Source organism: Rhinolophus sinicus, linkage group LG03, assembly GCF_036562045.2.
Source record: "Rhinolophus sinicus isolate RSC01 linkage group LG03, ASM3656204v1, whole genome shotgun sequence".
NCBI lineage: Eukaryota > Metazoa > Chordata > Mammalia > Chiroptera > Rhinolophidae > Rhinolophus > Rhinolophus sinicus.
The window spans coordinates 56,443,215-56,467,247 of NC_133753.1; the positions used below are offsets into that span (position 1 = coordinate 56,443,215).

At 45.4% G+C, this 24,033-nt stretch overlaps 1 protein-coding gene across 3 annotated transcripts in view; it reads right to left on the minus strand.

Moving 5' to 3' along the window:
- Nucleotides 1-4,475: 4,475 nt before the first annotated feature.
- The window catches only part of GLDN (gliomedin), a 59,890-nt gene continuing 40,332 nt past the window's right edge, over nt 4,476-24,033 (minus strand). For 2 of the 3 annotated variants that reach the window (XM_074327745.1, XM_074327744.1), the window contains exons 5-10: nt 16,610-16,747; nt 14,052-14,189; nt 11,826-11,909; nt 11,608-11,733; nt 10,408-10,558; nt 7,375-7,999 (exon numbers count right to left, since the gene is read on the minus strand). In XM_074327745.1, coding sequence (XP_074183846.1) covers nt 7,522-7,999; nt 10,408-10,558; nt 11,608-11,733; nt 11,826-11,909; nt 14,052-14,189; nt 16,610-16,747 — 1,115 coding nt within the window. In that variant the 3' untranslated portion in view covers nt 7,375-7,521. Of the gene's footprint in view, nt 8,000-10,407; nt 10,559-11,607; nt 11,734-11,825; nt 11,910-14,051; nt 14,190-16,609; nt 16,748-24,033 lie in introns of all 3 variants that reach the window. The other variant, XM_019730649.2, reaches the window with a different exon arrangement.

Consider the following 24,033-nt stretch of genomic DNA (forward strand, 5'->3'; position numbering starts at 1 on the left):
AGTCCAAAAGACAGAGAAAGAGATAAAAGGGAACAAAAAATAAATGAGAATAGCAAGATTGCAGATTTAAACCAACCATGTCAATAATTAGATTCAATGTAAACGGTCTAAACCAAGGTCAACAAACGTTATTATTAAAGGGCTAGTAGTAAATATTTTCATTTTGCAGGCTATAAAGTCTCTCTGGCAGCTATATAACTCTGCTGTTGTGTAGCACAAAAGCATCCACAGACAATATATAAATGAATGGATGCGGCTGCATTCCAATAAAACACTATCTAAAAAACCCAGCAGCCCACTAGGCCATAGTTTACTAGTCCCTTGTTTAAGTACCTCAAAAGGCAGAAAGAATTGGACTAGGGAAAAAAGCAAGACCCAAATATATGCTGCGTACAAAAACACTTAAATATGACACCGATAGATTCAAAGTAAAAGAATGAAAAAAGAAGTTTCACACTTGAGTTAAAACTTGCTCAATGTTACTAAATAAAATCAAGATATGGTGGGGGGAAAAGAGAATGAAAAAAGATACACCATGCTCATATGAACCAAAAGAAAGCTGGAGTACTTATGTTAATATTAGCCAAAATGTATTCTACAGCAGAGGGAGAGGTGGGTTGGTGAGAGGGGAGGGAAGAAGGAAGGGAGAGAGGGAGAGGGAAGGAGGCAGAGAGAGACCCCCATCCTCTAAGAGTGCTTCTTACCAACCTACTATAGATCAGAGGATCCCACAACCTCCTCCTCAGATTCAATTAATTTGCTAGAGTGGCTCCCAGCACTCAGAGAAACATGTTACTTACTAGATCATTGGCTAATTATAAAAGGATATAACTCAGGAACAGCCAGATGGAAGAGATGCATAGGGCAGGGTATAGGGGAACGGAACCAAGCTCGCCCCTCTCCTTGCCCCCCCATGCCATCACCAACCCGGAAGCTCTCCGAACGCTGTCCTTTTAGATTATTATGGAGGCTTCATTACATAGGCATGATTGTTTAAATCGTTGGCCATTAGCAATCAAGTCAACCTTCAGCCCCCTTTCCTTCCTGGAGGTCAAGGGATGGGACTGAAAGTTTCAGCCCTCCACTCACTCACTCGGTTCCCCTGGCAACATCCCCTCATTAGGTTACCCACCTCATTAACATAAGAAAAGACTCCTTTATGGCTCTCATCACAGGAACTTCTAAGGGTTTTAGGAGTTCTGTACCAGAAATGGACAAGACCAACCATACTTATAAATCACAGTATCATACCAGGGCTTGGCAAACTGGCCTGTAAGTCAAACTGGGCCTACCATCTGTTTTTCTAGTCTGCTAAAAAAGTAGTCCGCAAGCTAAAAATGGTTTTACATTTTTGGATAGTTTGAAAAATCAGAAAAACATTTTGCGACTCATGGAAATTATAAAATTTAAATCTCAATGTCTATAAATAAAGTTTTATTGGAATGCAGCTATGCTCACTCATTTAAGTGTTGCCTGTGATTATTTTCAGTTACAAGAGCAGAGTTAAGTAGTAGAAACAGAGTGGCCCACAAAGCCTAAAATATTTATTATCAGGCCTTTTAGAGAAAAACATTTGCCAACAAGCTTGATTTAACGCATCCTTAAATTTCCCCTTTATTTCCGAATGACCACAAACACTACATAAACTGTATCTTAGGAGCGGACCACCCAGATAGCCCTACCCCACATGGCTGCGTCCCAAGCTCCTTGGCCAGGTCCTTACCTTGGTAGAGTGACTTTCCTTTACTGGGAGCTCGTCCACTTTCATCTTCAAGTCCTGCGTCTGGTCCTCAGCTTTCTCTGGCCTTCTACTACGGGAGATGAGAGCCTCTTATATGCTATTAAGGAGGCCCTGGGCTTTGCCACGTAGTTTTCAGTTAACAACTCATTGCTCTCAGGTTTTTCCTATCTTTTTCCAGATGGTCAATCAAGTTTAGCAATGACCATCTGATTTCATTATGCTTTTAGTCCCTCTTCCTCCGTAGTTCTCAAACATCTCCGTAATTCACAAACACAACATTCAGCTGTTTGTGGTCAATGTGGTACCAGCGATGGGATCCTTGTTACAAACAGGGTGGTAAATGATCCAGCTCCCAAACTCATTCTCAGTGGCTTCTTTCTGGGATTACATCTGGTTAGGGTTGCCAAATTTAACAAATATAAATACGGGACTCGCAGTTAAAACTGAATTTCAAATAAATAATTTTTAGTATAAATATATGCCATAGATGGGATGTAGTTCTATTTTAAAACAATTTTGTTCTTTATCTGACATTAAAATTTAGCTGGGCATCCTGTGTTTTATCTGGCAATCCTACACCAGGGTGGGTTCCCCAGGAAGCAAACTCTGAGATGGAGTTTAGCCAGAAAGATGTCAATAAAGAGTGCTCTTAGTTCAATGCCTGTGGAAGGGAGGAGAAAGGAGCAGGAAAGGCAGAGGGAAAAATCAGCTGCAGTGTAGGCCCAGTGACACACTTGGCTGAACCATGGGGAGTGCTGACACTAGAATGGCCCTTTAGAGTAGTTACAAGTTGGGCTAAGCTGTCCAAGCCCTTATACTCAGGCATAGAGCAGTCATTGGATGAGGGGGCATGTCCTGGGTGTAGTGGGTTTCTGCAGCCAAGGCAGTTCCTGGAGGGCAGACAGCTGAAGGCTGTGTGCTGACAGCACTCCCAGCACCAGGGGCAAAATGTCTTTCCTGATGTGGAATCCTAATAGTAGTGAGTGTCCCCTACATTTGTAGAGAGCATTAAAACATTGAGGGGAGAGAACAGGTGATATTTGAGGACATTTCCATTTGAACTTCTAGGATTAAGTGAAATCGCGTACAAATTGAAATTGCCTAGAAGAGACATGGCATATAGATGGTAAGCACCGAGCACTAGCTGCTTTGATGCCTCTAGAACTTTGAGCCTGGAAGGGTCGTCCACTGGCAGTGGTAGTTTTCAGAATAACAACTGGTACTGGACTTCCGCACGTGTGTCTACTTCCCAGCACATAATCATTGGTATGCCTGTGTTGACAACTTCTTTGCTGGGGTGTGTTCTCTGCCTGACTAGGCTGGGTTTATTCCTCTAGATACAGCTTTTAAAAAAGGAATGCCTTTAAAAATATGTATGCAGTTAATTATTATCATTTTCCAACTACAAGTACTAGCTCCTTCCTTTGGAAATGGCAGAGGGAGGCGGAAAACATGATCATAAAGTCAGGAAACAGTGTCTCCTCTTGATGCTCGTTCTTAAGTTGTGATGTTGGGTGAATTACTCATCTTCTCTGACCTCTTTCCTAGACTTTAAAATGAGAGGGTTGGACTGGGTGGTCTATAAAGGTCCCATCTTATGTTGATCTTTTGTAATCCTGTGGTGATGAATGTGGCCTCTTGGCAAATGAATTTGGGACACTGACAATGCCAGATTGCTAGACACAAGAACCTAGCAATTTTATAATTAGTTTTTTTTTGTTTTTTTGTTTTGTTTTAGATTTTAGAAGTAGTTTAACCACCACTTCTTAAGGTTTTGAGGCTGATCATAGCACATTGCTTGGAGGGAAAAGCAGTGTGACAAATTCATCTCATTCTTATTTTAAATCTTACAGTGAATGGCTATAAGATTGGATATCTTAGCATCACATGCACAGTCTGGTACAAGTAAAGGGGCAAGACTACTATTTTATCTGTGGACTTTTCTTTTTGTTTTGTATTTTAATGACAAACATCATCAGCAGTGCATGCCTGGACCACCCACTAGACACTTTTAGTTAAGGTTATAAAGAAGCGCTATAGGTTAAGGCAGCAGGTTCTTGAACTGTTTTTTATTATTTATTTTTTCCTTCATTATTTGGGGACAATTTTATTGTAAATTTGTTGTATAACTAAGGGACCATCTTTTTTTGTGGTGTCAAGTGTTACTAGCTAATCAGAGCAGCAGCTAGAAATGATGCTGGATCCAGAAGAACAAGAGGGTCAGTCTGGTTCCCTGTAGGGATGAACTAAAAAGTAACAACTGTAATTTATTCAGGATCACGTATTTTTCAGAGCATTTCTCCCTTCACATAGAAACACCGAAGGAGGTTAAGTAATCCTATTACCCACATTTTACAAAAGAAACAGATTCTGAGGCATTAAGAGACTTGCCCAAATTCACACAAATCCAGTTTTTTAAATTTGTACTTTTTCATTTTTAGCCCCAAATGTTCTTTCCAGTTGCCTCGCCTATGCCAATAAATTAGCGAATCTTCATTGCATTTATGTCTATGTATATCTAGTTCTAGTTATTAGTTTTACATTTTTCATGATCTTCTATAGAGAAAACATAGTCCATGTCATGATTTCTCAGTATTCAGAAGGAGATAGCAAATTGCAAGAGTTTCAACAGGAGCAACCAATATAATTCTACCACAATATTGTTTGTGGTGGTTGTTTTTTTCTTTTAAATGTTACATGTAAATTAACAAGAGGTAAAAATATAACAATACACTTGTTTCAATATGTGATTGTATTCAGTGATGATTATTTTATTGACTAAAGTTAAATAAATTACAACCAAAAAAGAAACATTCATCATTATTTGTTGTTCAGAATTGTTCAGAATCTGTGGTTACAGACTAGAAATTGTGGCCTTTAACAACGTGACACACAAGGTCAGCAGCTGGATGAAAATGAAAAAGCCCTATCACAAACTTACTCTTTAGATGGTTTAACATCAAATAGTCATTTTAGCCAAAACCTGCTCTCTGCAGCTGGAAAATGACACGTGGGTTTTCAAGAATTGTAGTCTCACGACTTTTCACCTTGCAGCCTTGAAGGTAATAAAACTGCGATGGTGCCTGAGATCAGAACTCCTCATTTTAAAACTTTCGCCCCAGAACTCTTTCTCTGTCATAACACCTGTGTTTGGTGATACGCTGAGACCATGACCACCTGCAGCTTCAATAGGACATGTTATCAGTTGAAAGAAAATGCTTTGAAATAGGGTCCAACCTACCCTTGAGGATGGGAGGTGTGGTTTTATTTACTTTCTAGTGGGAAGCTCTCTAAAAGAATTAGAGACTTATCTGGTTTGATTCTGACATCAGAAGTGCAGATATTTGGAAAAGTGCTTTAAAGCAACTTTGGTATAAGTGATAGTGGAAACTGATAAAATGATATCTTGACTCTGAAACATTTACAATGAGCCCAAACCTTTTCTATTTTTTTCTTTAATCAACTACTGCTTGCAGGAAAGAATGAGTAAAATCTTAATTCTTTTCACTCTGTAAAGACAAACTTTCAACCATATTATAAAATGACCCACTAAACCTTGATAAAACTCAGTTGTCCTTATATATTACACTGCCATAGGAAAAAAAAAAAAAATCCCAGTATAAGCTCTTCCAGTAGAGAGCATATGATTCCTTACCCACAATTAAGGAATCAAGATAATTCAGATATCAAGCAAGATGGGTTTCTAAAACTTTTTTCCTAAAAGGAATATGTGTTAATGTGCTGATTTAATAACTAACCTCTTTTGGTCGCTACCATACATACAATTAGTATTGTCTATATTACTATTGCTCATATGGTTATTACTATGAAATTATATTCATATCCAGGTCCCCGGTATCCAGCAACAGCAACACATTTGTTTCAATACTTTAAAAGGAGACTAGCATTCATTAGATACATTGATCTTGAACATGAAACTTTTTTACAAAACATGAATTTGAAAAGAGTATTTTTAAAAAGCTGTGATGACATGAAACAACCAGTCTAATTAAAAATTTGGGGATGGGGAGGGAAAGTTTCAAATACCCTTATTCTGAGAACACAACAAAAAATTCCCTAATAGCTGCCTAGGTATTTTTCAGGGGTGGGGAGATTTAAATATTTGAATCTGTACATTCCCCTAAGTTTTAAAATAATTGTCTATTAATAAAGTATAAAACCAGGACTCAGGTTCAGTGAGAATGGATTTGGCGCCAGTCAGAAAGTTTCAGAAGCTCTCCCCAGCATACACATGTATCCAGTGAAGGCAAATTGCTGAAAAGTCATTGCATAAGACTTCCCTTAGGTCTCCTTCCTGGCTGCAGGGCCCTAGTAACTTTCTAGATTCCTCTCTACTGTCAGTGGCCCTGCCTGGACTTCAGTGCCAAGTGAAGGATGTTTGAAGTACTGAGTTGGCAGAAAAATACACATAACAAAGACATTTCAGAGCAAGTTAAACTGGATTTTCTCCTGGCATTCAAGGGGACCAGATCACATCCTTTGAAACTATACTAGGGAAAGGACAGTTCACTAACTGCTTTTAGGAAGGTCCCTTAATTTTATGCTGTTCTCACCCTTCCCCTTTACCAAAAATTAAATGACCACTTCTTGATCTGGAACAAAACAAAACATAACAAATAGGTTCTGGTGAGTAAGCCCTTCCAAGAGTCAGGCTCCCTTTATATGCTAGATTGGGGGTCATCAAACTTTTGCTGTAAAGGGCCAGAGGGTAAATGTTTCAGCCTTTATGGGCCACTACTCAGCTTTCTTGCAATGATTCAACTCTGCCATGATAGCGCAAAAGTAGTCACAGACTATATAACACACACCCAAATGCGTGTAACTGTGTTACAATAAAACTTTACAAAAACAGTTGATGGGCTGGCTGTGGCCCTCGGGCCAGCGTTTGCCCATCCCTGGTCTAGATAATAACCACATGGTGCCTCTCTTCTGAAAACTGCACAGTACTTCCCACGGTTCTAGCTAGATTAAGGCCCACGCACACAGTATTTACTATGGAGAGTGGATCCATAGCTGTGGTAGAAAAAGCCAGTGAGACCGGAAGCCAGTTTATGACCCACAGCTGCAAATCAGCATTGTCAGAAATTGATAGGAACCTGGAAGGGCCTGTTTGTGTTTCATTAGGACACCTGGGTGTGTAGCTGTTCCTGGCTTCTGCTAATCTTGGAGCGGCAATCAGAAGCTGAGGGTGATAGTCATTCCGGTGCTGTGGTTGCAGGTGCAGAGGCCGAGAAGGGTAATAAATTATAGGTAACATGGTACCTCAGCAGCCTTACAGGGTCAGTGCAGCTTCCCAAGTCACCAAATATAAGTCAGCATTTAGGAGTTCATTGCTCAAGCAATCCGGCTGATCAGCTCAGAGGTCAATTTGCTCCTCACTTGGCTAAATACCAAAACCCAAGACCAAATATAGAAAAGTGGTGAGAGCAGCAATAGCCAAGAGTCACAGAATTCCCTACAGGTAGAGAAAATCTCACCCATCAGCTTAGCCAGCCCTTTCATGTTACCAGTGGGGAAAACAAGGCCTGAAGAGGGAGAGGTAACTTGCCCAGCTAATTTTTGGAGGAATCAGCAAATCTCAGCCATTTTGACTTCCAGTCTGTTATTTTCCTCTAAAGAATCTGAATTTAAAGAGCATCACACTCATGTCATGAGAGTACGATAGCCAAGTACCTGGCTACCCTTAAAGATAGTTTTCTGTTGGGATAGAAATGGTGCCAGAGAACTGAAATTTCCTGAGGGGAACAGAATGCATCCCGTCACTGGTTGAATGTAGCCGAAAAAAACCGCATAGGATAAAGCATTAAATGGCCATCTTCCCACGAATATAAATGCTGGTCTCTCATATTGTATGATAACATGGCAAGAACAGACGGGGAAGTTCTTAAATCAAAGTTTGCATTGATCTGTTTCCCTCCTAACAAATCAAAGGCAAATGTTACCCTCATGTCTTTGGTGTCCGTGACATAGAGGATTCCTCGGGCAATGAAGGCGTTGCCGGCCTTGGATTTGGGGTACGTGGTATTGATGTGTTGCACCACAGAGAATGTCCTCTCATCCAACTGGGCGACAAGAATGCTCGCGCCATCCACACTGGAAGCATAGATAATCCAAAGGCCCTTTTCATCTACAGCTAAATTGAAGTAAGTCTTGGAATTGGCAAAGAGGTATTTTCGATCAAAATACAAGGCATTTTCAAGCTTCAGAGTTTGGGACGTTTCTTTGCCAAATTCAAATCTGAAATGTGTAAAAAAAAAAAAAAAGTAGATTTGAGTCACGACTTTTGTGGACAAGGGTGGTTTTTTAAGTCTCCTTTATTAAACTGGGGTGGGGCCTGTGATTCTGCATTTCTAGTAAGTTCCCAGGTCACAGCCGTACTACTGGTCCATCCCAGTGCTATGAGCAGCAGGAGTGTAAAGGACCTTGCAGTATCCACCTATTAGCCATGTGACCCCAGGGAAATTCCTTAACCTCAAGAATCCTCAGGTGTTTGCTGACCTCCTGAAATGCCCTCTCAAAGATTCCTAGAGTTGCAGAGGCTGCAAAAGATGATCTAGTCCAGTCCTTTCATTTTGCACATGAAAAAGAAGTGACTGGCTTAGGAAGACTCAAATAAGTAGCAGAGCCAGAGTTTGAACTTAGGTTTTCTAACTCCAAGCTTGGGGGTTCTTCCTCCACTCCATGCTGGAATTTTAAGTCAAAAATTTTACAGCAATCTAAATGAAGAAGAAAGTCACCAGCTGGAAGAGATGTAGCAAAGTCATGGCTGTGAAGTCAGCTTATTTGTCTGGTAAGTGACCGGATCAATGAGGCCACGGCATGGAGTCCCACGCCCTCAGCTCCTGGAGGCTGCCTTATTTGACCAACTCCAAATTTAGACCATATCAAAAAGTGAATTATGATTCAAAAGGTACCCGATTCCAGGAATGAAAATTCAGGGACATGGGCTAAAAGAAAAGGAAAACACTAGAGGGTGCCATTGAGCAGCAGAAGAAACGTGAAGCGTGTGGATCTGGGGATATGCCTTGAAGCATAACAAACTTGAAGCCAACTGAGAAGCCCTGACGTAAGTTTGAAGAGAAAGTAGAGAAGAGGGAGGGCTTGAGAAGGCCCTCCTGCCCAGGCCAGTTCATGGGGCTCGCCTTCCCCTGAACGCGTGGAATGCAGGACTGCCGTTTGCTCCCTGCCTGGTACTGGCACCCGGCAGCGCAGCGGCAGTCCCTGATGAGGCTCGTCTCCCCACACACAAAGGATCTGATTCGGTGTGTCTCTCCCTCTGCTCCCAGCTTGTGGCCTGGCACAGAGAGGGCCTCAGTACAAGTCTCTGAACCAGTGCATCACGCAAGGTTAGCTTCACTAGAAGACTCATTCTTAAAGGGGCTAATCCTCTTTCCGGGGCTCATTCACCCCAGAACTCCCCAACCACCTCACCCCCATGTAAAAGCCCTATATAAATGGCAACAGGGAGCCACAGGGTTAAATGAGAAATGGAGAGGAAGGAGTATGTCTGGGAAATGATGACTTTGGAACAGGAGGTGGGTCCGCTGTCCTTTTCTGTTAGCACAAGACTCTTGCCCAAATGAGGTTGCTGGGGACGTGTTGGGATGCTGGGGCAGGCTGGTAGATGATGCGCTGAGAGGCAAAGCAGAGGGCATTTCCAGCCACAGCTGACACATGTCTCATGTGGCTGGTTTAACTGCACGTTATACCAGAAAGCCCGTCCCCACCCTAACCGGAGCGCTCCAGTGCCAACGAGGGTGTTGAGGCTGAAGAAGGCGGGAGGGAGAAGGATCCTAGGCCTCCTTCAAGGAGCTTGTCTCTTGTCTTGAATGCCTAGGACCATGGCTTTCGTCATACTGGGACTGTTGTTTCAAACAGGGCTACAGCTAGAGGGCTGCAGAGGCTCTGGTCCACCTCTTTATTGCTACTGAGGCTGTGGAGACCACGGGAGGTGGTGTCTCTCGTCCAAGCCCATGGAGGGAGTAGGTGGAAGAGTCGAAACTGAGTTCACTGCTTTGATTTGCCCAAGATGACCTGCTTCTGCCTCTAAAGCCCAGAACTTGATTTCTTCTTGAGCCATAATGACAAAACTTCAGCAATTCATGTGGGGAGCCAGGAAGACTCGGCTGCTGCCCTGGGCACAGGCTACCCAGGTGACCAGCTCCCTTCCCCTTGGGAAAGCAGAGGTGGCCTGGCGAGGGAGCCCTCAGGATGGCAGATCAATCTGAAGGCAGAGGCCTCTGACAATGATCTCAGTTGTGATGTGAAATTCTTCACACTCAAAGATTTTCAGAACAAAACTGATTTCGGGATCTCACACCTTCCTGCCAGAGGTAGCTCTGGTTCTTTTCTCAAAGGATGAGAAAGCTGCACTCTTTCCCACTCTGGTCTACTTCTGTCTGGCTCTGACCTGACTCCAGACCAGCAATAAATGCAGACCCCAGGCAGGGGCTGGGACATAGGACTCACTTCTCATGTCCTGTGGTTCATTCGGTCAGCAAACCCTGATTGACCTCTGACTGTGTGCTAGGCCCTGGGGACAAAAAGTGATAGAAACACACGTAGCTCATGGATAACCACAGCGCCACACTGCAGGTGATGTCTGGGACACATGAGAAGGTGCTGCGGGGCCCCAAGGGACTCACCTCACTATGGTGTTGGAGCCTCCTTTGTGGTAGTAGAGAGAGCTGTTGTAAACGGCATGCCCACAGCCGTGGAAATAATACGGGAGGTGGATGAGCGAGTAACTGCCATTCAGCAGGGAGGGCTGGTCCTTGAATTCCTTCACCCTGATGCCTGCAGGAGGGAAGCCAGGGAAAGGCTGTTACCATTGCTCTGGTCTGGCAGTCACAGCTTGGGAGTGAGTGGAGAAAGGTGAAAAGGGGGCAAGTTGGAGTGAGATGTCCTGCAAGCGACCTTGTCCAATTTGAAGAGTCTCAGATTTCCAAACTCAAAAGTCCACTTGTCTCCTATGGATTCTGAAGGGCCTTTCAAATGCAGTAGCCACAGAGTCAGCTTTGCCCCTCCCAGGAAAACCGTGTCACCCCCTCCCAACCCCACTCCAGATTGTTTATAAAATGTTGTGTCAGACTGACATAGGCCTATACTACGAATAGCAAATACCTGGCAGTTGTTCAGTCCCTCCTGCCTTCCACAGCAGCCACTGCTAATTCACATTACTATTTCTCTTTCCTGTTGAGCCCCAGAATGCTGCTCAGCTGGTAATCTGGGCGGTCACTACCAGCTGATGAGTTAGCCTTAAAGATATGAAGCCGCATATCTCAGTATTGCTCTGACCAGTGAGTGTGGCCAGACCCTTTCTGGAATGAGATCACTGCTACCATGACCAGCAATTCCTGACCACATGCCTTTGGGGCAGTATGACCAGAATCATGCTCCGATGCAATGTCTCTGCAAGATGGCCCTTCACCTTTTCCCCTGGGCTTTCTGTCCACCAAATACCTGAGAAGATGGCCAAAAGTACTCTCCTGGGGGTGCCAACCTCAGAGATAGATGAACAGTGCAAGAGATTTTGTCTCTGACATTTCTTCCCCATTATGGTTTTGAGGTTTATGAGACCATCAGTCATAATGCTATGTTGTTGCCTTCTGGATACTTTGCCTAAAACTGGATAAGCTACATTAGGGGTGCCCAGTCATGAGCCATCAGTGTGCGCAAAGGAGAAAAGTATTCTGCCCACTCATTTGTGCTTTCTAAAATGGAGAGCAGTTGTTACACCAATGAGCAGGGATTTCAGCCACACAGGAAGAGAATCAGCCTGAAGGTAGGCAACAGATGAAAGACACCATGACAACAGATACAGACCACCTGCCAAGTGAAAGTACCTGAGAAATGTTCAGTCACCCAGATCCGTTCATCGCTCTTGTTAGCAGACTCTCTTATCCAAGTCCCAAATGTCTCCGTAACCTTTAATACTTGCGTTGGATTTCCAATGGAAGTGATTGTGGATTCTACCAAAAGAGGAGAAAGTTACTCGCCCGCCAATTATGATTTTAAGGTATTTAATTTCTGAATTTCAAAATAGGGTGCTTTGTTTCTGTACCTGCTCGTGGGGAATGGTGTTCACTGACTTTCTCATCAGCTTTTCCAACCAAGGTGTCGTCATTGGGGATAGCACATGTCTCACCTGAAACAACAATAATCAGAGCGCATGCAGTTGGCACAGTGAGATTTGTGTAACTCTATCATTGGCGCTTTCCCCACCTCAATACACACTCTAGGCCCAAGCGTCCCTTACAGTAGGCCCACCAAGTTTTCTGGTTGCTTGCTTTTAAACAAGTCACACACAAATTTTCCCCCTGCTTGGTGACTACAGTTGCTAAGATGGTACGATGCCAAGAGGATTTCAGTAAAAGGGGGAAAAGTGGCCTGAGCCAGCCCATTCAAGCCCTCAGCCATCAGAGGGAAAGAGGTTTCCTGACACTTTCCTGGTCTCTCTGGGCAGGTGGTATTATTATTACTATCATGACTGCATTGTTCTGGAAGGATTTTCACTTTCAAGGAAGCCATGTAGAGGTGTGAGGAGCAGCCTTATGAGTGGGGGCCCACTTTACCCCTCCTTCCAGGACTGCTGGGGGAGGAATCACAGAGGAAGAGACTTGAGGCAGCCCGGCCCAGAAACATCTGAGCCCTTCACCACCATTTCCCCTGAGTTTCATCTGGAGTTTCTACTTAGGAACTTGGGCTTTGCACAAGAAAGGGACAGGGAAACCCTCCTGTTCTTAGTCTGAAGAAAAGGCTCTCCTTAATTCCTGTTGTGCCAACCTGCTTCTAAAGCTGTGGGGGCAGGAAAGGGGTTAAAGAAATGGAATTTGGCTAGAGAGAGGGTCAAGGTCAGATGCAGGAAGCTTGGCCGCCAAGGTCTCATTTTTAGGGGGCAGAGTGGAAGATAATGGCCTGTCATTTAAAGCAGTCTTCACAACTCGAGCCCAACTCCTGCCCACCAGCCTCTCAGTCCACAGGCAGGCAGAGGAGAGTGCTTCTGCAGGCATCCACTGTCACTGGCTGACAGAGCCCAGCAAAGTCGAATTCCACAAAGCTCAGTCAGATCTGCCCTCCTCTCGGGCTAAGGTTGCCCCTCAGTTCATTCTCCGAGGGAAGCTGAACAAAGGGCTGACGCTAATGGAGGGGGTGGTGCTGAACACCAGCATATGAGCAGCTAACTGCTGAGCAGAATTGTAATCAGGCCCCATTTAGTGTGTGTGTGTGTGTGTGTGTGTGTGTGTGTGTGTGTGCGCTTTGAAAGCACATACTCGCCCACTCTGACAGCTGAGTGCATGCCCCCTAAATGCCTTCCAGAAAGAATAGAGCACCGAACAGAACTAAAGACGGTTTAGGAAAGTGGCTGTGAAATCCACAGCAAGTGTGAGGGACACTCGATCAGGGCCCTCTCTGCCACAGAAGCCACAGCATCAAGTTGGGCCTCCTCATGGCCCAAGTAGGTGAGTAGGTCCCAGGTCACCGCTTTTGAGGAGAAGCTTTAGCATCACCCTCGAAGTATTTCCCATTAATATGGCTCTTGATTTCTAATCCTGTGGCCACCTCTGTTACAAACTGGCCAAAGAACAAGTCCTCTTGGTCTACCAGAGATCAGGTGTTCCTTGCCTTTGATTGGCTTAGTCTCAAAGTGTGAATTCCCATCTCCGAAAGGAAAACGCTCTAAGAGCAGAGGCTTCACAGACACACCTGGGTTTAAATCCTGGCTCTGTCACTTCCTAATTGAGTGTCCTTCGGCAAGCTATTTAGCAACTGGAGGTTTCAATTTTGTTCTATAAATTGGTGACAATAACAATGCATATATCCTGGGATCGCTGTGAGAATTAAATGAACTAAGCCCTTAGCACCAGGCCTGGCACGTTGTTAGCACTCAAAGTGGCAGTGGCAGTGCTGTGGGCATTTACCCAACTGAACTTGCCCATCTCCTCAAGCATCAGTCGAGCCCTTCACGCTCCAAAGTGCACAGCGTAGCCTTCGAGATGATTTCAGGGGAGAAGGATGGTGGGTTTGGCAGGGAAGAGGAATAGCCTGGTGATAAGCGAAGGGAGAGGGATGAGGGAACAGGGTGGGAGGCCGAATTCTAAACTTGCCACCGGTCCTCATTCCCAGGACAGACTGCTTAGGCTTTCCATAAACATGTCGCGAGAGAAAACTCTCACTTTGGACAACATCTCCTCCCGCTGTTTAAAAAATCTGGTCACAAAACCTGGGAGAAGCCCAAGAGTTGGGACATAAGCAGAAAAGACAGTTGCCCTGGGGCACGTTTGGTGACCTGAGCACTGGCCGTTGAACACGTTTGGCTGCCGAGAGCCTTTAGATCTTCTGCTTCCAGGGGGCCCTGGGGGACCTGGAGGGCCGGGGGGCCCAGGTAGGCCAGGCGGGCCTGATGGGCCTGGGTCACCTTTGGCACCTGGAGAGAGAGAAAGGGGGTAGGGGAGAGAGGTTGATTAAAGAGTCATAATCAGAGATGGGTTTCACACCAGGGAACAGGAGAATGAGCAATTGCAGGGAGCCTCGCTAGAGCCTCCCAGGAGTCACTGCTCTAGCCTTGTCCGCGCAGAGCTGAGGAAGCACCCATAGCAAGTGCTGAGTTCCAACTACATGACAGGAACTGTGTGCCACGAAGTTTACAAATCTCCTCCCTGTCATTCTTCCCAGCAACTCTGTGAAGTAGCAGTAGTAACCCCTCAGTGACTTGAGTCTGAGGGAAATTAAGTGCGTTGCCCAAGGCCACAAACTGAATAGGGCTGGAACCCAACCTCACGTGGGGCTCACTCCAAAGCTCATCCTCATTTCACTGGCTGACGTCGGTGGATCTCAACCCTGGCTGCTCATTAGAATTGCCCAAGGAGCTTTAATACAATTCTAATGCCTGGACCCATCCCAGACCAATTAGATCAGAATTGTGGGGATGTTGCTCATCTGTATTTTTTATTTTATTTAATTTTGCAAGCACAGCTGACATACAATATTATATTAGTTTCAGGTGTACAGCATAGCAGTTAAACATTTATACAACTTACAAAGTGATCCCCCCAATAAGGTTAGTACCCATCACACACCATACGTCATTATTAAAATATTGTTGATTATATTCCCTATGCTGCACTTTATATCCCTGTGATTGTTTTTATTCCTCTGTATTTTTTAAAGTCTCCAGCTGTGCAGCCAGGTATCAGGAGCTCCTGCCCAGCTCTGTGACCTTGAGCAGGCAGCTTAATCCTGCTGAGCCTGCTTCTTCCTATCCAAATTGAGTCTCATACTCCCTGCTCTCCCCTTTGAGAATGACTGAGCTCACTGGGTGAATGCTCTGATAGCCGGCACCCCTACACATCTGCAGGCAGCCATTCCTCTAACTTCAGGAAGCTAATGTGCAGGCACCCTCTGCAGGGGCCATTCATTCTGGAGTTTTAATAAGGACTCCACTGGGCTGGGTTGTTCGGCTTTTTGGTTCTACCTTCCTGTTTGGGGCTGACACTGGTGATCTAAGGTCTCTTTCGCTGCCTCTTCCCAGTCAGACCAAATAAGGCTTTTCAGTCTCTTTAGAGGGGGCAAGCAGGGATCACAGAGGCTGGAGGTGGGTCTGTGCCCACTCTTGAAGGGGCAGAGATCTGTAGGCAGGGCAGAAATGATCCAACCCTCCTACGCCTTATCTGCTCTCTGACCTCTCAGCTCTGGCCTGGTCTCCTGAATTGGGGTACACTCAGGGAGGTTGTTTTCTCAAAGGTTTGTCATTACCCCTCACTTGTTCAGTATCGGAGAATGCAGTATTCTGGATGTAGAGACTTCCCATATCACTGAAGTGTAACACAATCTTATATTTTCAAAGTATATTCACATACATTACCCTGTCAAAACACTTCTTAAATTCTATGTATTTTGCATAGCAACCTCCCCTGTTTATGAAACAAAGCATGCAAGACACAATTTGATCTTCCCTCGATGCTTTGGTCTTAGCACAGTGTCTGGCAAACAGCAGGTGATCAGTATATTTTCAATGGATGGATGGGCAAGTTATTCAGGGTCATCATTCTGAATATCTATCATCTTAGCTTCTTAAGGACAGATGGCATGCCTGTCATTTTCATATTCCTAGTCTCGGCTCTTAGCAAAGCCCATAATTCATTCTCTGAAACTCAATAAACATTTATTGAATACATTAATAGGATAGTGATGTTTTTATGATATAAATGGTCTCCAAAGCACTGTGCTTTTAAAATTCTCCTGCCGCATCCTCCTCCATGACCATCAGTATCACCTATTCTTCTCACCATGTGAGTGTCTTTCTGTGGCTCACTGCACCTCCGCCTTCACCCCCACAGACACCAACTGTCTGCTTTTAACCAGGGCTGGAAACCAGAAAAAGACCGGCAGTGCTGTCTGCCCCGTATTCTATGTCAAAGGCTGCGCCTAAGGGCCTGGGGATGGTCCGGCTTTGATGTGAAGACAATGCCTGGGTTTCCTATCAGTTTTCCGAGTATTTTAATGGCTTGCTTACTTGTATTGTTCTGGATTGTGCTGGATTGAACAGATAGTAATATTTGGAAAAATGAAGCTTCCTTTATCCTAATGCAATCCAACCAAAATGTTTAGCTCTGAATTACTTAACCTACTTTTGCGTAGAGCCCACATCCGGTCTTGCCAACGTTGGGTAACATGCACAGTTTCCTTCTTTTCTGAAAACGCAGAACTCTGAAACATGCTACGAAATGGGTGGCCACGTACTCGTAAGGCAAATGAAGAGAGAAAACCCAGCGCAGCCCTTGCATTAAAGCCCAGGGAGGGCTCGGGGCCCGTCCCCCGGAGGATGGCCCACGCGCCGCCGCTTACCGGTGGGCAGTACATCGTTGGACACGTCCCCTTTGTCTCCCTTGTCACCCTTCTGCCCTGCCGGCCCCTCGCTTCCAGTCACGCCCAGGTCACCAGTGTCTCCCTTTTCCCCGGGAATTCCTGTAGCTCCAGGTAGCCCTGGGAAGAACAATGGTTTATTAGTTGTTGTGCAAGAAATGCCGGCACACTTCTTTGTGATATCGTACCGTGTACGTTCAAGGTGAAGCAGCTGCAAAAACAAAATACTTGACACGTACAACCATTTTAGGACAGCAGTGCAACCATGGTTAAGGAATAGGATTTCCAAGTGGCTCTAATGGAACATTTTTAGACATTTGATTGGGACAATGGGATGAAGAGAGGACTGAACCACAAGGGGGGACAGACACAGAAAGAGAAGAAGGTAAGTCCTGGTCAGAAGTCTGATCTATCCACACAGGTTGGATGGAGCACTCAGAGGGGTTGGCTTGATGCTAAACGGTGGGTGCTGTGATGTGCATTCTTTGGTTTATTCCTCACAACATATTGGAGTGGAGTCTGGAGCTGGAGTGGAGTCTGGAGTGGAGTGAGCAGCAAAGATCTTCTGATTCCATCTCCAATGCCCTTTTCTGTGACATTCCAATGCAAAATGCTTTTAATCAAAATAGCAAAGCATGTTGCTTTAGGGCAGGCATTAAAAGGGATGGTTATAGTGTGAACAAATTGCAGTGGGTGAAATTTGTGCCTCTGCTCCTGGGGAGCCATTACTACAGGAATTGCAGTCCTGCCGTACACGGCTAGCAATTGCCAAGATCTACGCCATGACCTGTCTCAGCATCGCACTCTGGGCAGCACAGGGTCCCAGTCCCTGGGAGGAGGGGCACGAGCTAGGTTCACAGGGTTGTTACAGATTACTGTTGGTGGGCAGTTTCCAGCCAGAAGCACAGGGAGGGGGGCCCAAACACAGCCTGGCAATTTCACGGTTCTGAAGAAACAAAAACCAGAATTTAGGGACATAGAGGTGGCTGGAATTTGTGAGACAGAATATGAGAGAGGAGATGGTTGTGTAGAAACAGCTAGAGAACTTCAGTTCCTGGCTGAGTAATGATCTGTACAGGGTATAAGACAGGGAAAGGAATGAACAGGAAGCACTTCACTGCACAATTCTCAGAGCCAGCACAGGGAAAGTTCTCATTCCCACCACTCAAGGCCAAGAGATCTCAGAAAATGGTGGGATATTGGGTAGAGTCCTTGGAAAAGTCTTGCTTTAGTAGTGGGGCTAAATTAGCCCAAGAGTTAAGGCTGCTGTGGATCCATAATAGCAATGCTTACAAATGATCTTCGAAAGGATTAAACTGTTCTGCAAGTAATTTAACCGCATGCCAGAATAAAGTCCAAAATTTGAATCACTCAATGTGATGCTGCAAATTAACAATTTAAGAGGAAATCATATGGTCATCTCAATGGATACAGAAAAAGCATTTCATAAAATTCAACACCCATTCTTAATAAAAATTCTCATCAAACTAGGAACAGAGGAAACAGCCTCAATCTGAAAAAGGGCATCTCTGACAAATCTACAGCTAACATCATCCTTAATAACGAAAGACTGAATACTTTCTAAGATCAGGAACAAGGCAAGTTATCTACTCTCATCACTTTTATTTCGCACTACTGGGGATCCTAGCCAATGCTAAAAAGCAAGGAAAAAGAAATAAAAGACACGTTGGAAATGATGAATTAAAATTGTCTTTATTTGTGGGTGATGTGATTATTTATGTAGAAAATTTCAAGGCATCTGTTTAAAAGCTACTAGAACTCACAAGGACCCAGGGGCGCTGAAGCCCTGAGACAGAAAGAGATTGCCTAACATTGTGCAAAGGTACTGCCACATATGGTCAACTAACATGATCTCCTATTGCAGGGAGACATCTGTTCCTTCTGATGACAGCCTCCTGGAGATACTGCTCAATGGTGATATGGCTCAAAGTGGCAGAGATTTCAGGCAACAGGAAAGAGCCAGAGGCGTGTTTTAGTGCAGGCAAAACTTTAATTCCTCTCAAAGTCTATAACCCAGAGGGTCTAGGATCCACTGCCTTTTCAATTACCCTGCCAGTCCCCATGTCCCTTCTTATAGGCTGTGGCTAAGTAAGTGCCCATTCACCCCTCTCCTATTACCCATCAACTTGGACAATCCCCACCCTTTGTCATCCTTCTGGCATTGCAGTTGTCCTCCCTCCAGATTTAAAATCAAATCTGGACTGCCCCGACCCTCACTGCCTGCTAGCACCATAGGATTCAATATAACTTCCCAAGGGACTCATAGAATTCTGGATTGGAAGGCACCTAGAGGTCAGTTATATCGACCTCCCATCCAACCCTCAAAGCCTCTCTATCCCCCAACTGGTTCTTCTCACACCCTTTCAGCAATGGGGAGGTTATGGCATCACATCATATCATAGCACATCACAGATCGTACTCAAATATTCTGCATTGCCATTGAAGGTAATTATTCCCCAAAACACAAATCTGGAGCTCTTAGCACCTTTTCCTTTATGCCAAAGGAGAGGTAAATATTCAAAATGGTCTCTGTTTTTCCATGTTCAAGGGACCCTGTAGAGACCACCCCAAGGAAAACAGCAGTGTACAAAAGAATCTTTAAATGTTGATCACTATTAGAAAATGTACTGAACAAAGAAACATTTGCTAGATTTCAGCCAACCTGAAAACACATCTCAGTAAAAACCATAAAATTCAGTGGTAGCTGGGAGTCTTGGGTGCCCTGCCCCTGCCGGTGGAGGTCTCGGGCAGGTGTCACACACTGAGAGGAGCTAGGGACATAACAGAAGAGAATGCGAGGTAGAGCGGAAGCCCCTCCATTTTCAGCATTTGCTCTGCCATGGATTCAGTAACACGGGGCGAATCATGCCTCTTGGGTGGGTAATGGCTTGTGATACACGTCTCACAACGGCACTGGCAACGCATGGGTCTGGGTCATCCCTGCCCAGGGTCATCAGGACATCTTGCAGAGAAAGTGGTTTGCTCACTTAAGAGGGTGGTTTGCTCACTGAAGAGGAACCTTTAATCAGGGATCTCTGCATGAGAAGGTGTTCTTTTGTCAGTATTTTAAATAGGCAATTTGGCACATTATCTGCAGGACAGAAAAGAGGAGACCGTTGCCATAGAGTCCAGTCAGCACAATGCATCAAGTCTAACTGACACCGTCTAAAGGTTTCACATGCCCAGATTTAGCAAAGCTCAGGGAAATGGTATCTTCTAGTTACTTCAGGGTTTTCTTTTTCAGGCATTTATTCTAGTCACAAAAAGCCTTTCTGCATCAGCATCCTATTTCCCCTTCTTTTATTCTTTCCTCTTATCCCTTTGATTTTCTTTCTCAAAAAGAGCATGTGTGAAACAGGAAAATGTTCCTACTGTAATGCAGCTATTGTAAGGCAGCGCCCACAGGGGTGGGTGTTTACAGCTACGATATTAAAGAACTTTCCTTAAAGGTGTATTTTGAAGCTTATCTGGGTGTGTGTCATCGTTTTTAAGGTTTAAGAAAGGGTGGGGGATGTTTTGTCTACATATAATCTGTTAACCTCTTGTGACCATCGCCTCTGACAAAGTTTCCCCTTGTCTTTGTTGATGAAACTTCCTCGGCCATGCGCTGGAGATGCACTGGTCTCAGATGACACCACTACCTAATCACATTCCCCATCAGAAGACCCGTGTGTGGCACTTCCCGCCCTGCCCTGACTCAGCTGTACACAGTCACACTATCACTCTGTGTGGTCTGGATGCGGGTATTGTTTGTCCCATGACGCCTGTCAGCACATTCTGCCGGAGAAGAAGGGCCAGATTCTGCTTGCCTAACTCGTGTGCGAGAAGTGGCTCTCTGCTCTTTTTCTTCCCCGATGGCACGCACTCAAAACAAACCATTTTACCATCTTCAAAGTTGGGGGTTATATGATGTTGTGGGGGTCAATTCCAGCCTCCTCCCTGCAGGGGGTGAGGGAGGACAGCTTATTTTTGGCAGGACCATCTATCACAGACTGAGGCAGGGGACAAGGGGACTAGAGAGGGTGTAGCATAAAACCCAGCCCCAAGACTGGGATGAATAAGGAGGAGGGTGTTTATTTTTGATTTTATGGGGCTTTCGTTTTTAGAGAAGACACTGTAGCATTAACTCTTAAGTGAGAAAGTGAGACAGATGGAGAGAAAGAAAATGTTTGGTTTTGAGGCAACAGAATGCCAAACTTCACTGAAGATGCTAGTTGCAAAATGACAACTTAACTCTCTTTTAGGTTCAATTATTCTCCTCAAATCTAAGTCAGAATATTCAAATGAATACAGGTATTTCTACTTAGTTTTACTTTTGGTCTAAAACCAAGTTTCTCCTTCCCCGTTTTTGGAAACAACAACAATAAATAACATTAATATAGCACTTACTATTTGTGAGGCTCTACCCTAAATGCTTTATGAGGTGTGATCAAACAATATGGTGAACGTTTAAATAAAAAAAAAAATATATTGCAGTAAAAGACACAGTGCATTAATCCCCCTCAAAATACTCGCCCTTACTTCAAACACAAGGTCACGCTGCCAGGGCCTTGGCAGGTGTCCTGCGCTCTACCTGGGCCAGTCCCTCCCTCACTTTCATCCTTCAGGACGGACCTCAGACATGTCCTCCTGATCCTCTCTCTCTCTGTCCTGTAGCTCATAACACCCTGTTCTTTCCTTCAAACATGTATCTCACGTCATGATTACAGACGTATTAAATTGTTGACTGTTAATATCTGCCTTCCTACCAAGGATGGAAAGTTACAGAATAGGGGTTGCATCTGTTTTGTTTCCCCACTAGTGCTTTGAACCTTCACAATAAATATTTGCTGATGAACATTCCCACCCTCTTCTGCTCAGTCTCATCTTCAGCCTCCTTTGCCAGTTCACCTGCTTCTACTCGGTCACTAGATGCTGTTGCTTCTCAGGGCTGGACCCAGGCTCTCTTCTCCTCTCCTCTCCTGTTAGTTCCCTCTCTAAGTGCACACACCCATGCCCACATGCCCATGGCCTCTGATACTCCCTGATACTCCCTCCTCTAGCCCCAGGGTCTCCTCTGACTTCAGACCTGCACCCCCAAGTCCCCCTGATTCCCTCTCCCTGGATATCTCAATCTCAGCACATCCCATGCTGAGCTCCTTGCCCCAGGGATGACCAATGCTTTCAACAACCTCCTTCCATACAGCCGGGCTCTTCAAATAGCCTTTGTCCTTATATGTCTACAAGGGTAGTTAGTCTCCCCTTCCTGTGGCCTGGGGCAAGGACGCCCTCCCGGGCCCTTGGTGACTTAAGTTCTAACTTCCACCTTAGTGGAAGCTTCTTGTTCTACGTTGCTGACTCCAGGAGGCCTATCCCTGGGCAACTGCTGCAGGGGAGGGTGTCTTTGCTGCAGTTCCTATGGGATCTCCAGGAAAACAAGGACATGGTCAACGTCCATGGATAAGCAAAACTGGAGATAAGACTTCTCCCTCATCTGCTGCTGTCTCCTGCTCCAAGCCTTCTCCCTTCCCTCCTGCAGCCGCCCTCAGCACAGCTGCCAGGGCAATCCCTGTGACACAGCAAGTCTCTGCTGTGCTGCCAACCTTCCCCATCTCGCTCTGAGTACAAACCACAGTTCTTCAAATGCCTGGGCTCAACCTGATTTGTTCTTCTTACCTCTCTGGTCTTAACTCGACCACATTCACCTCTCATCCTCTCTGTCCAGCCACCGTGGCCTCCTCCCACGCTCTGCTGGAACCTCGCATCCAGAACCCCCAGAACTCTCTCTCTCACCTCTTCCAGGTCCCTTCTCAGGGGGACTTTCCTGGCTTCCAACTCTACAGTCACCCTCCCCCACCCCACCCACACTTCCCACCCCCTCTTCTTGCTCTAGCTTTTCTCTTTGGCACTTAGCACCATGTAACAGATGATATATTCTACTTATTTATCTTGTTTATTGTCCATCTGCCCAGACTAGAATGTAAGCTTCACGAAGGCAGAGATTTTTGTCAGCTTTCTCATTTCTGGATCTCCAGCATCTAGGACAGTACCTGCCACGTAAACACATGTTACCTAAGTGAATGAGCTTTTCCTTGTCTCCTCTCACCAGGCTACGGGCTGCATGCTAAGCACATCTCTGCAAGGCCAGGGGTCGGTTTCAACCCCTTGTGAAAACCACCCCTTTCCCATCTGCCCCACCCCCAGTGCTAGCATGGTGGGTCCCTCCCCCTCATAGTTGTTGTCCCTCATAATATTCATAATACCCATAGCTGAATTCTCAGGACTGGATCACATTTCTGGGGGCTTCCCAGAATAAACCAAATGTCTGCACACTGACAGTCATCATTATTCGACGTTGATATCCATTCATAATTATAATTATTATGGGATGTGGAACAATCCATTACTTCTCTGTAATTCTGGCTATAATTGCTGGTCTTCTGAGGACAGAGCTGACGTGGACCGTGCTGCCCATTTTCACAGAGGCTGCCCCCTGGGAACATGAGTATGTAGATTTTGCCAAGTGGCAGAGCCCCTGAACAATTCTCTCCTTCTTCACTGGCTCTCAGTTCAATTGCTTATAGGAATAAGAGCAGAGATGCTGGAAGGAGTTACTGTGCCTCCTAGATGAGGGCCTGTTCAAGTGAGTTGGGGTAGCAGAGCCAAGCGGTTGAAAATAAACAAGAGGGTGTGATGGAGCCTCCATCCTCCACAGTGGCCGAGAGCCAGGCCTTCCTAGAAACGTCCTAAGTAGACTTTACCCCCTGCACTTGAGCTTCCACCGTGCCACGTGCCAGCTTTTTTCAGTGAATCTGCTCAGGCCTTCTCCACAACTCCCCAGGATTGGTGCTCAGAGCCCTTCAGAACTCGCCCCTGCCTGTCCCTCAGCCTCCTGCCAGGCCCTGCTTGAGCCCCTGCTTCTTACTACCCTCTGGGCACACCTGACACCTTGGTGCTTCTGGGCCCTTTGCCAGGGTGAGGGCAGTGCTACTACTCACAGCAGGGCAGAGGGAGTCCCTTGGAGATGCCAGCTACATCTTTGTAATCGTTCTGTGAACCCTGGACAGGAGTCTACACCTGGAACCCTACAACCTGAGTGCTATTCTTCTCGAATCATTTCAACTATTCCTCTAGCCAGGAAAACCCAGGAGCTGACATAGTCAACTGATTTTTAATCAAACACAAAGATTTTCTGGGCAGGAGGAGGCAGTGAAAAGGCAAGGCAGGAACTGACCCTCCAAAGAACGTGGGGCATTGCACACACAGCCATCACACAACCCATGGAGTACCCCTCCCCATGGCCACTGCTCCCGCTCCTTCCATCTGTCAGCTTGCATCAGAGCAAGCAGAAGAGTGGACGTCAGTTCCCAGGGACAATACTTCTTCTGTTGGAGATAAACTGTCAT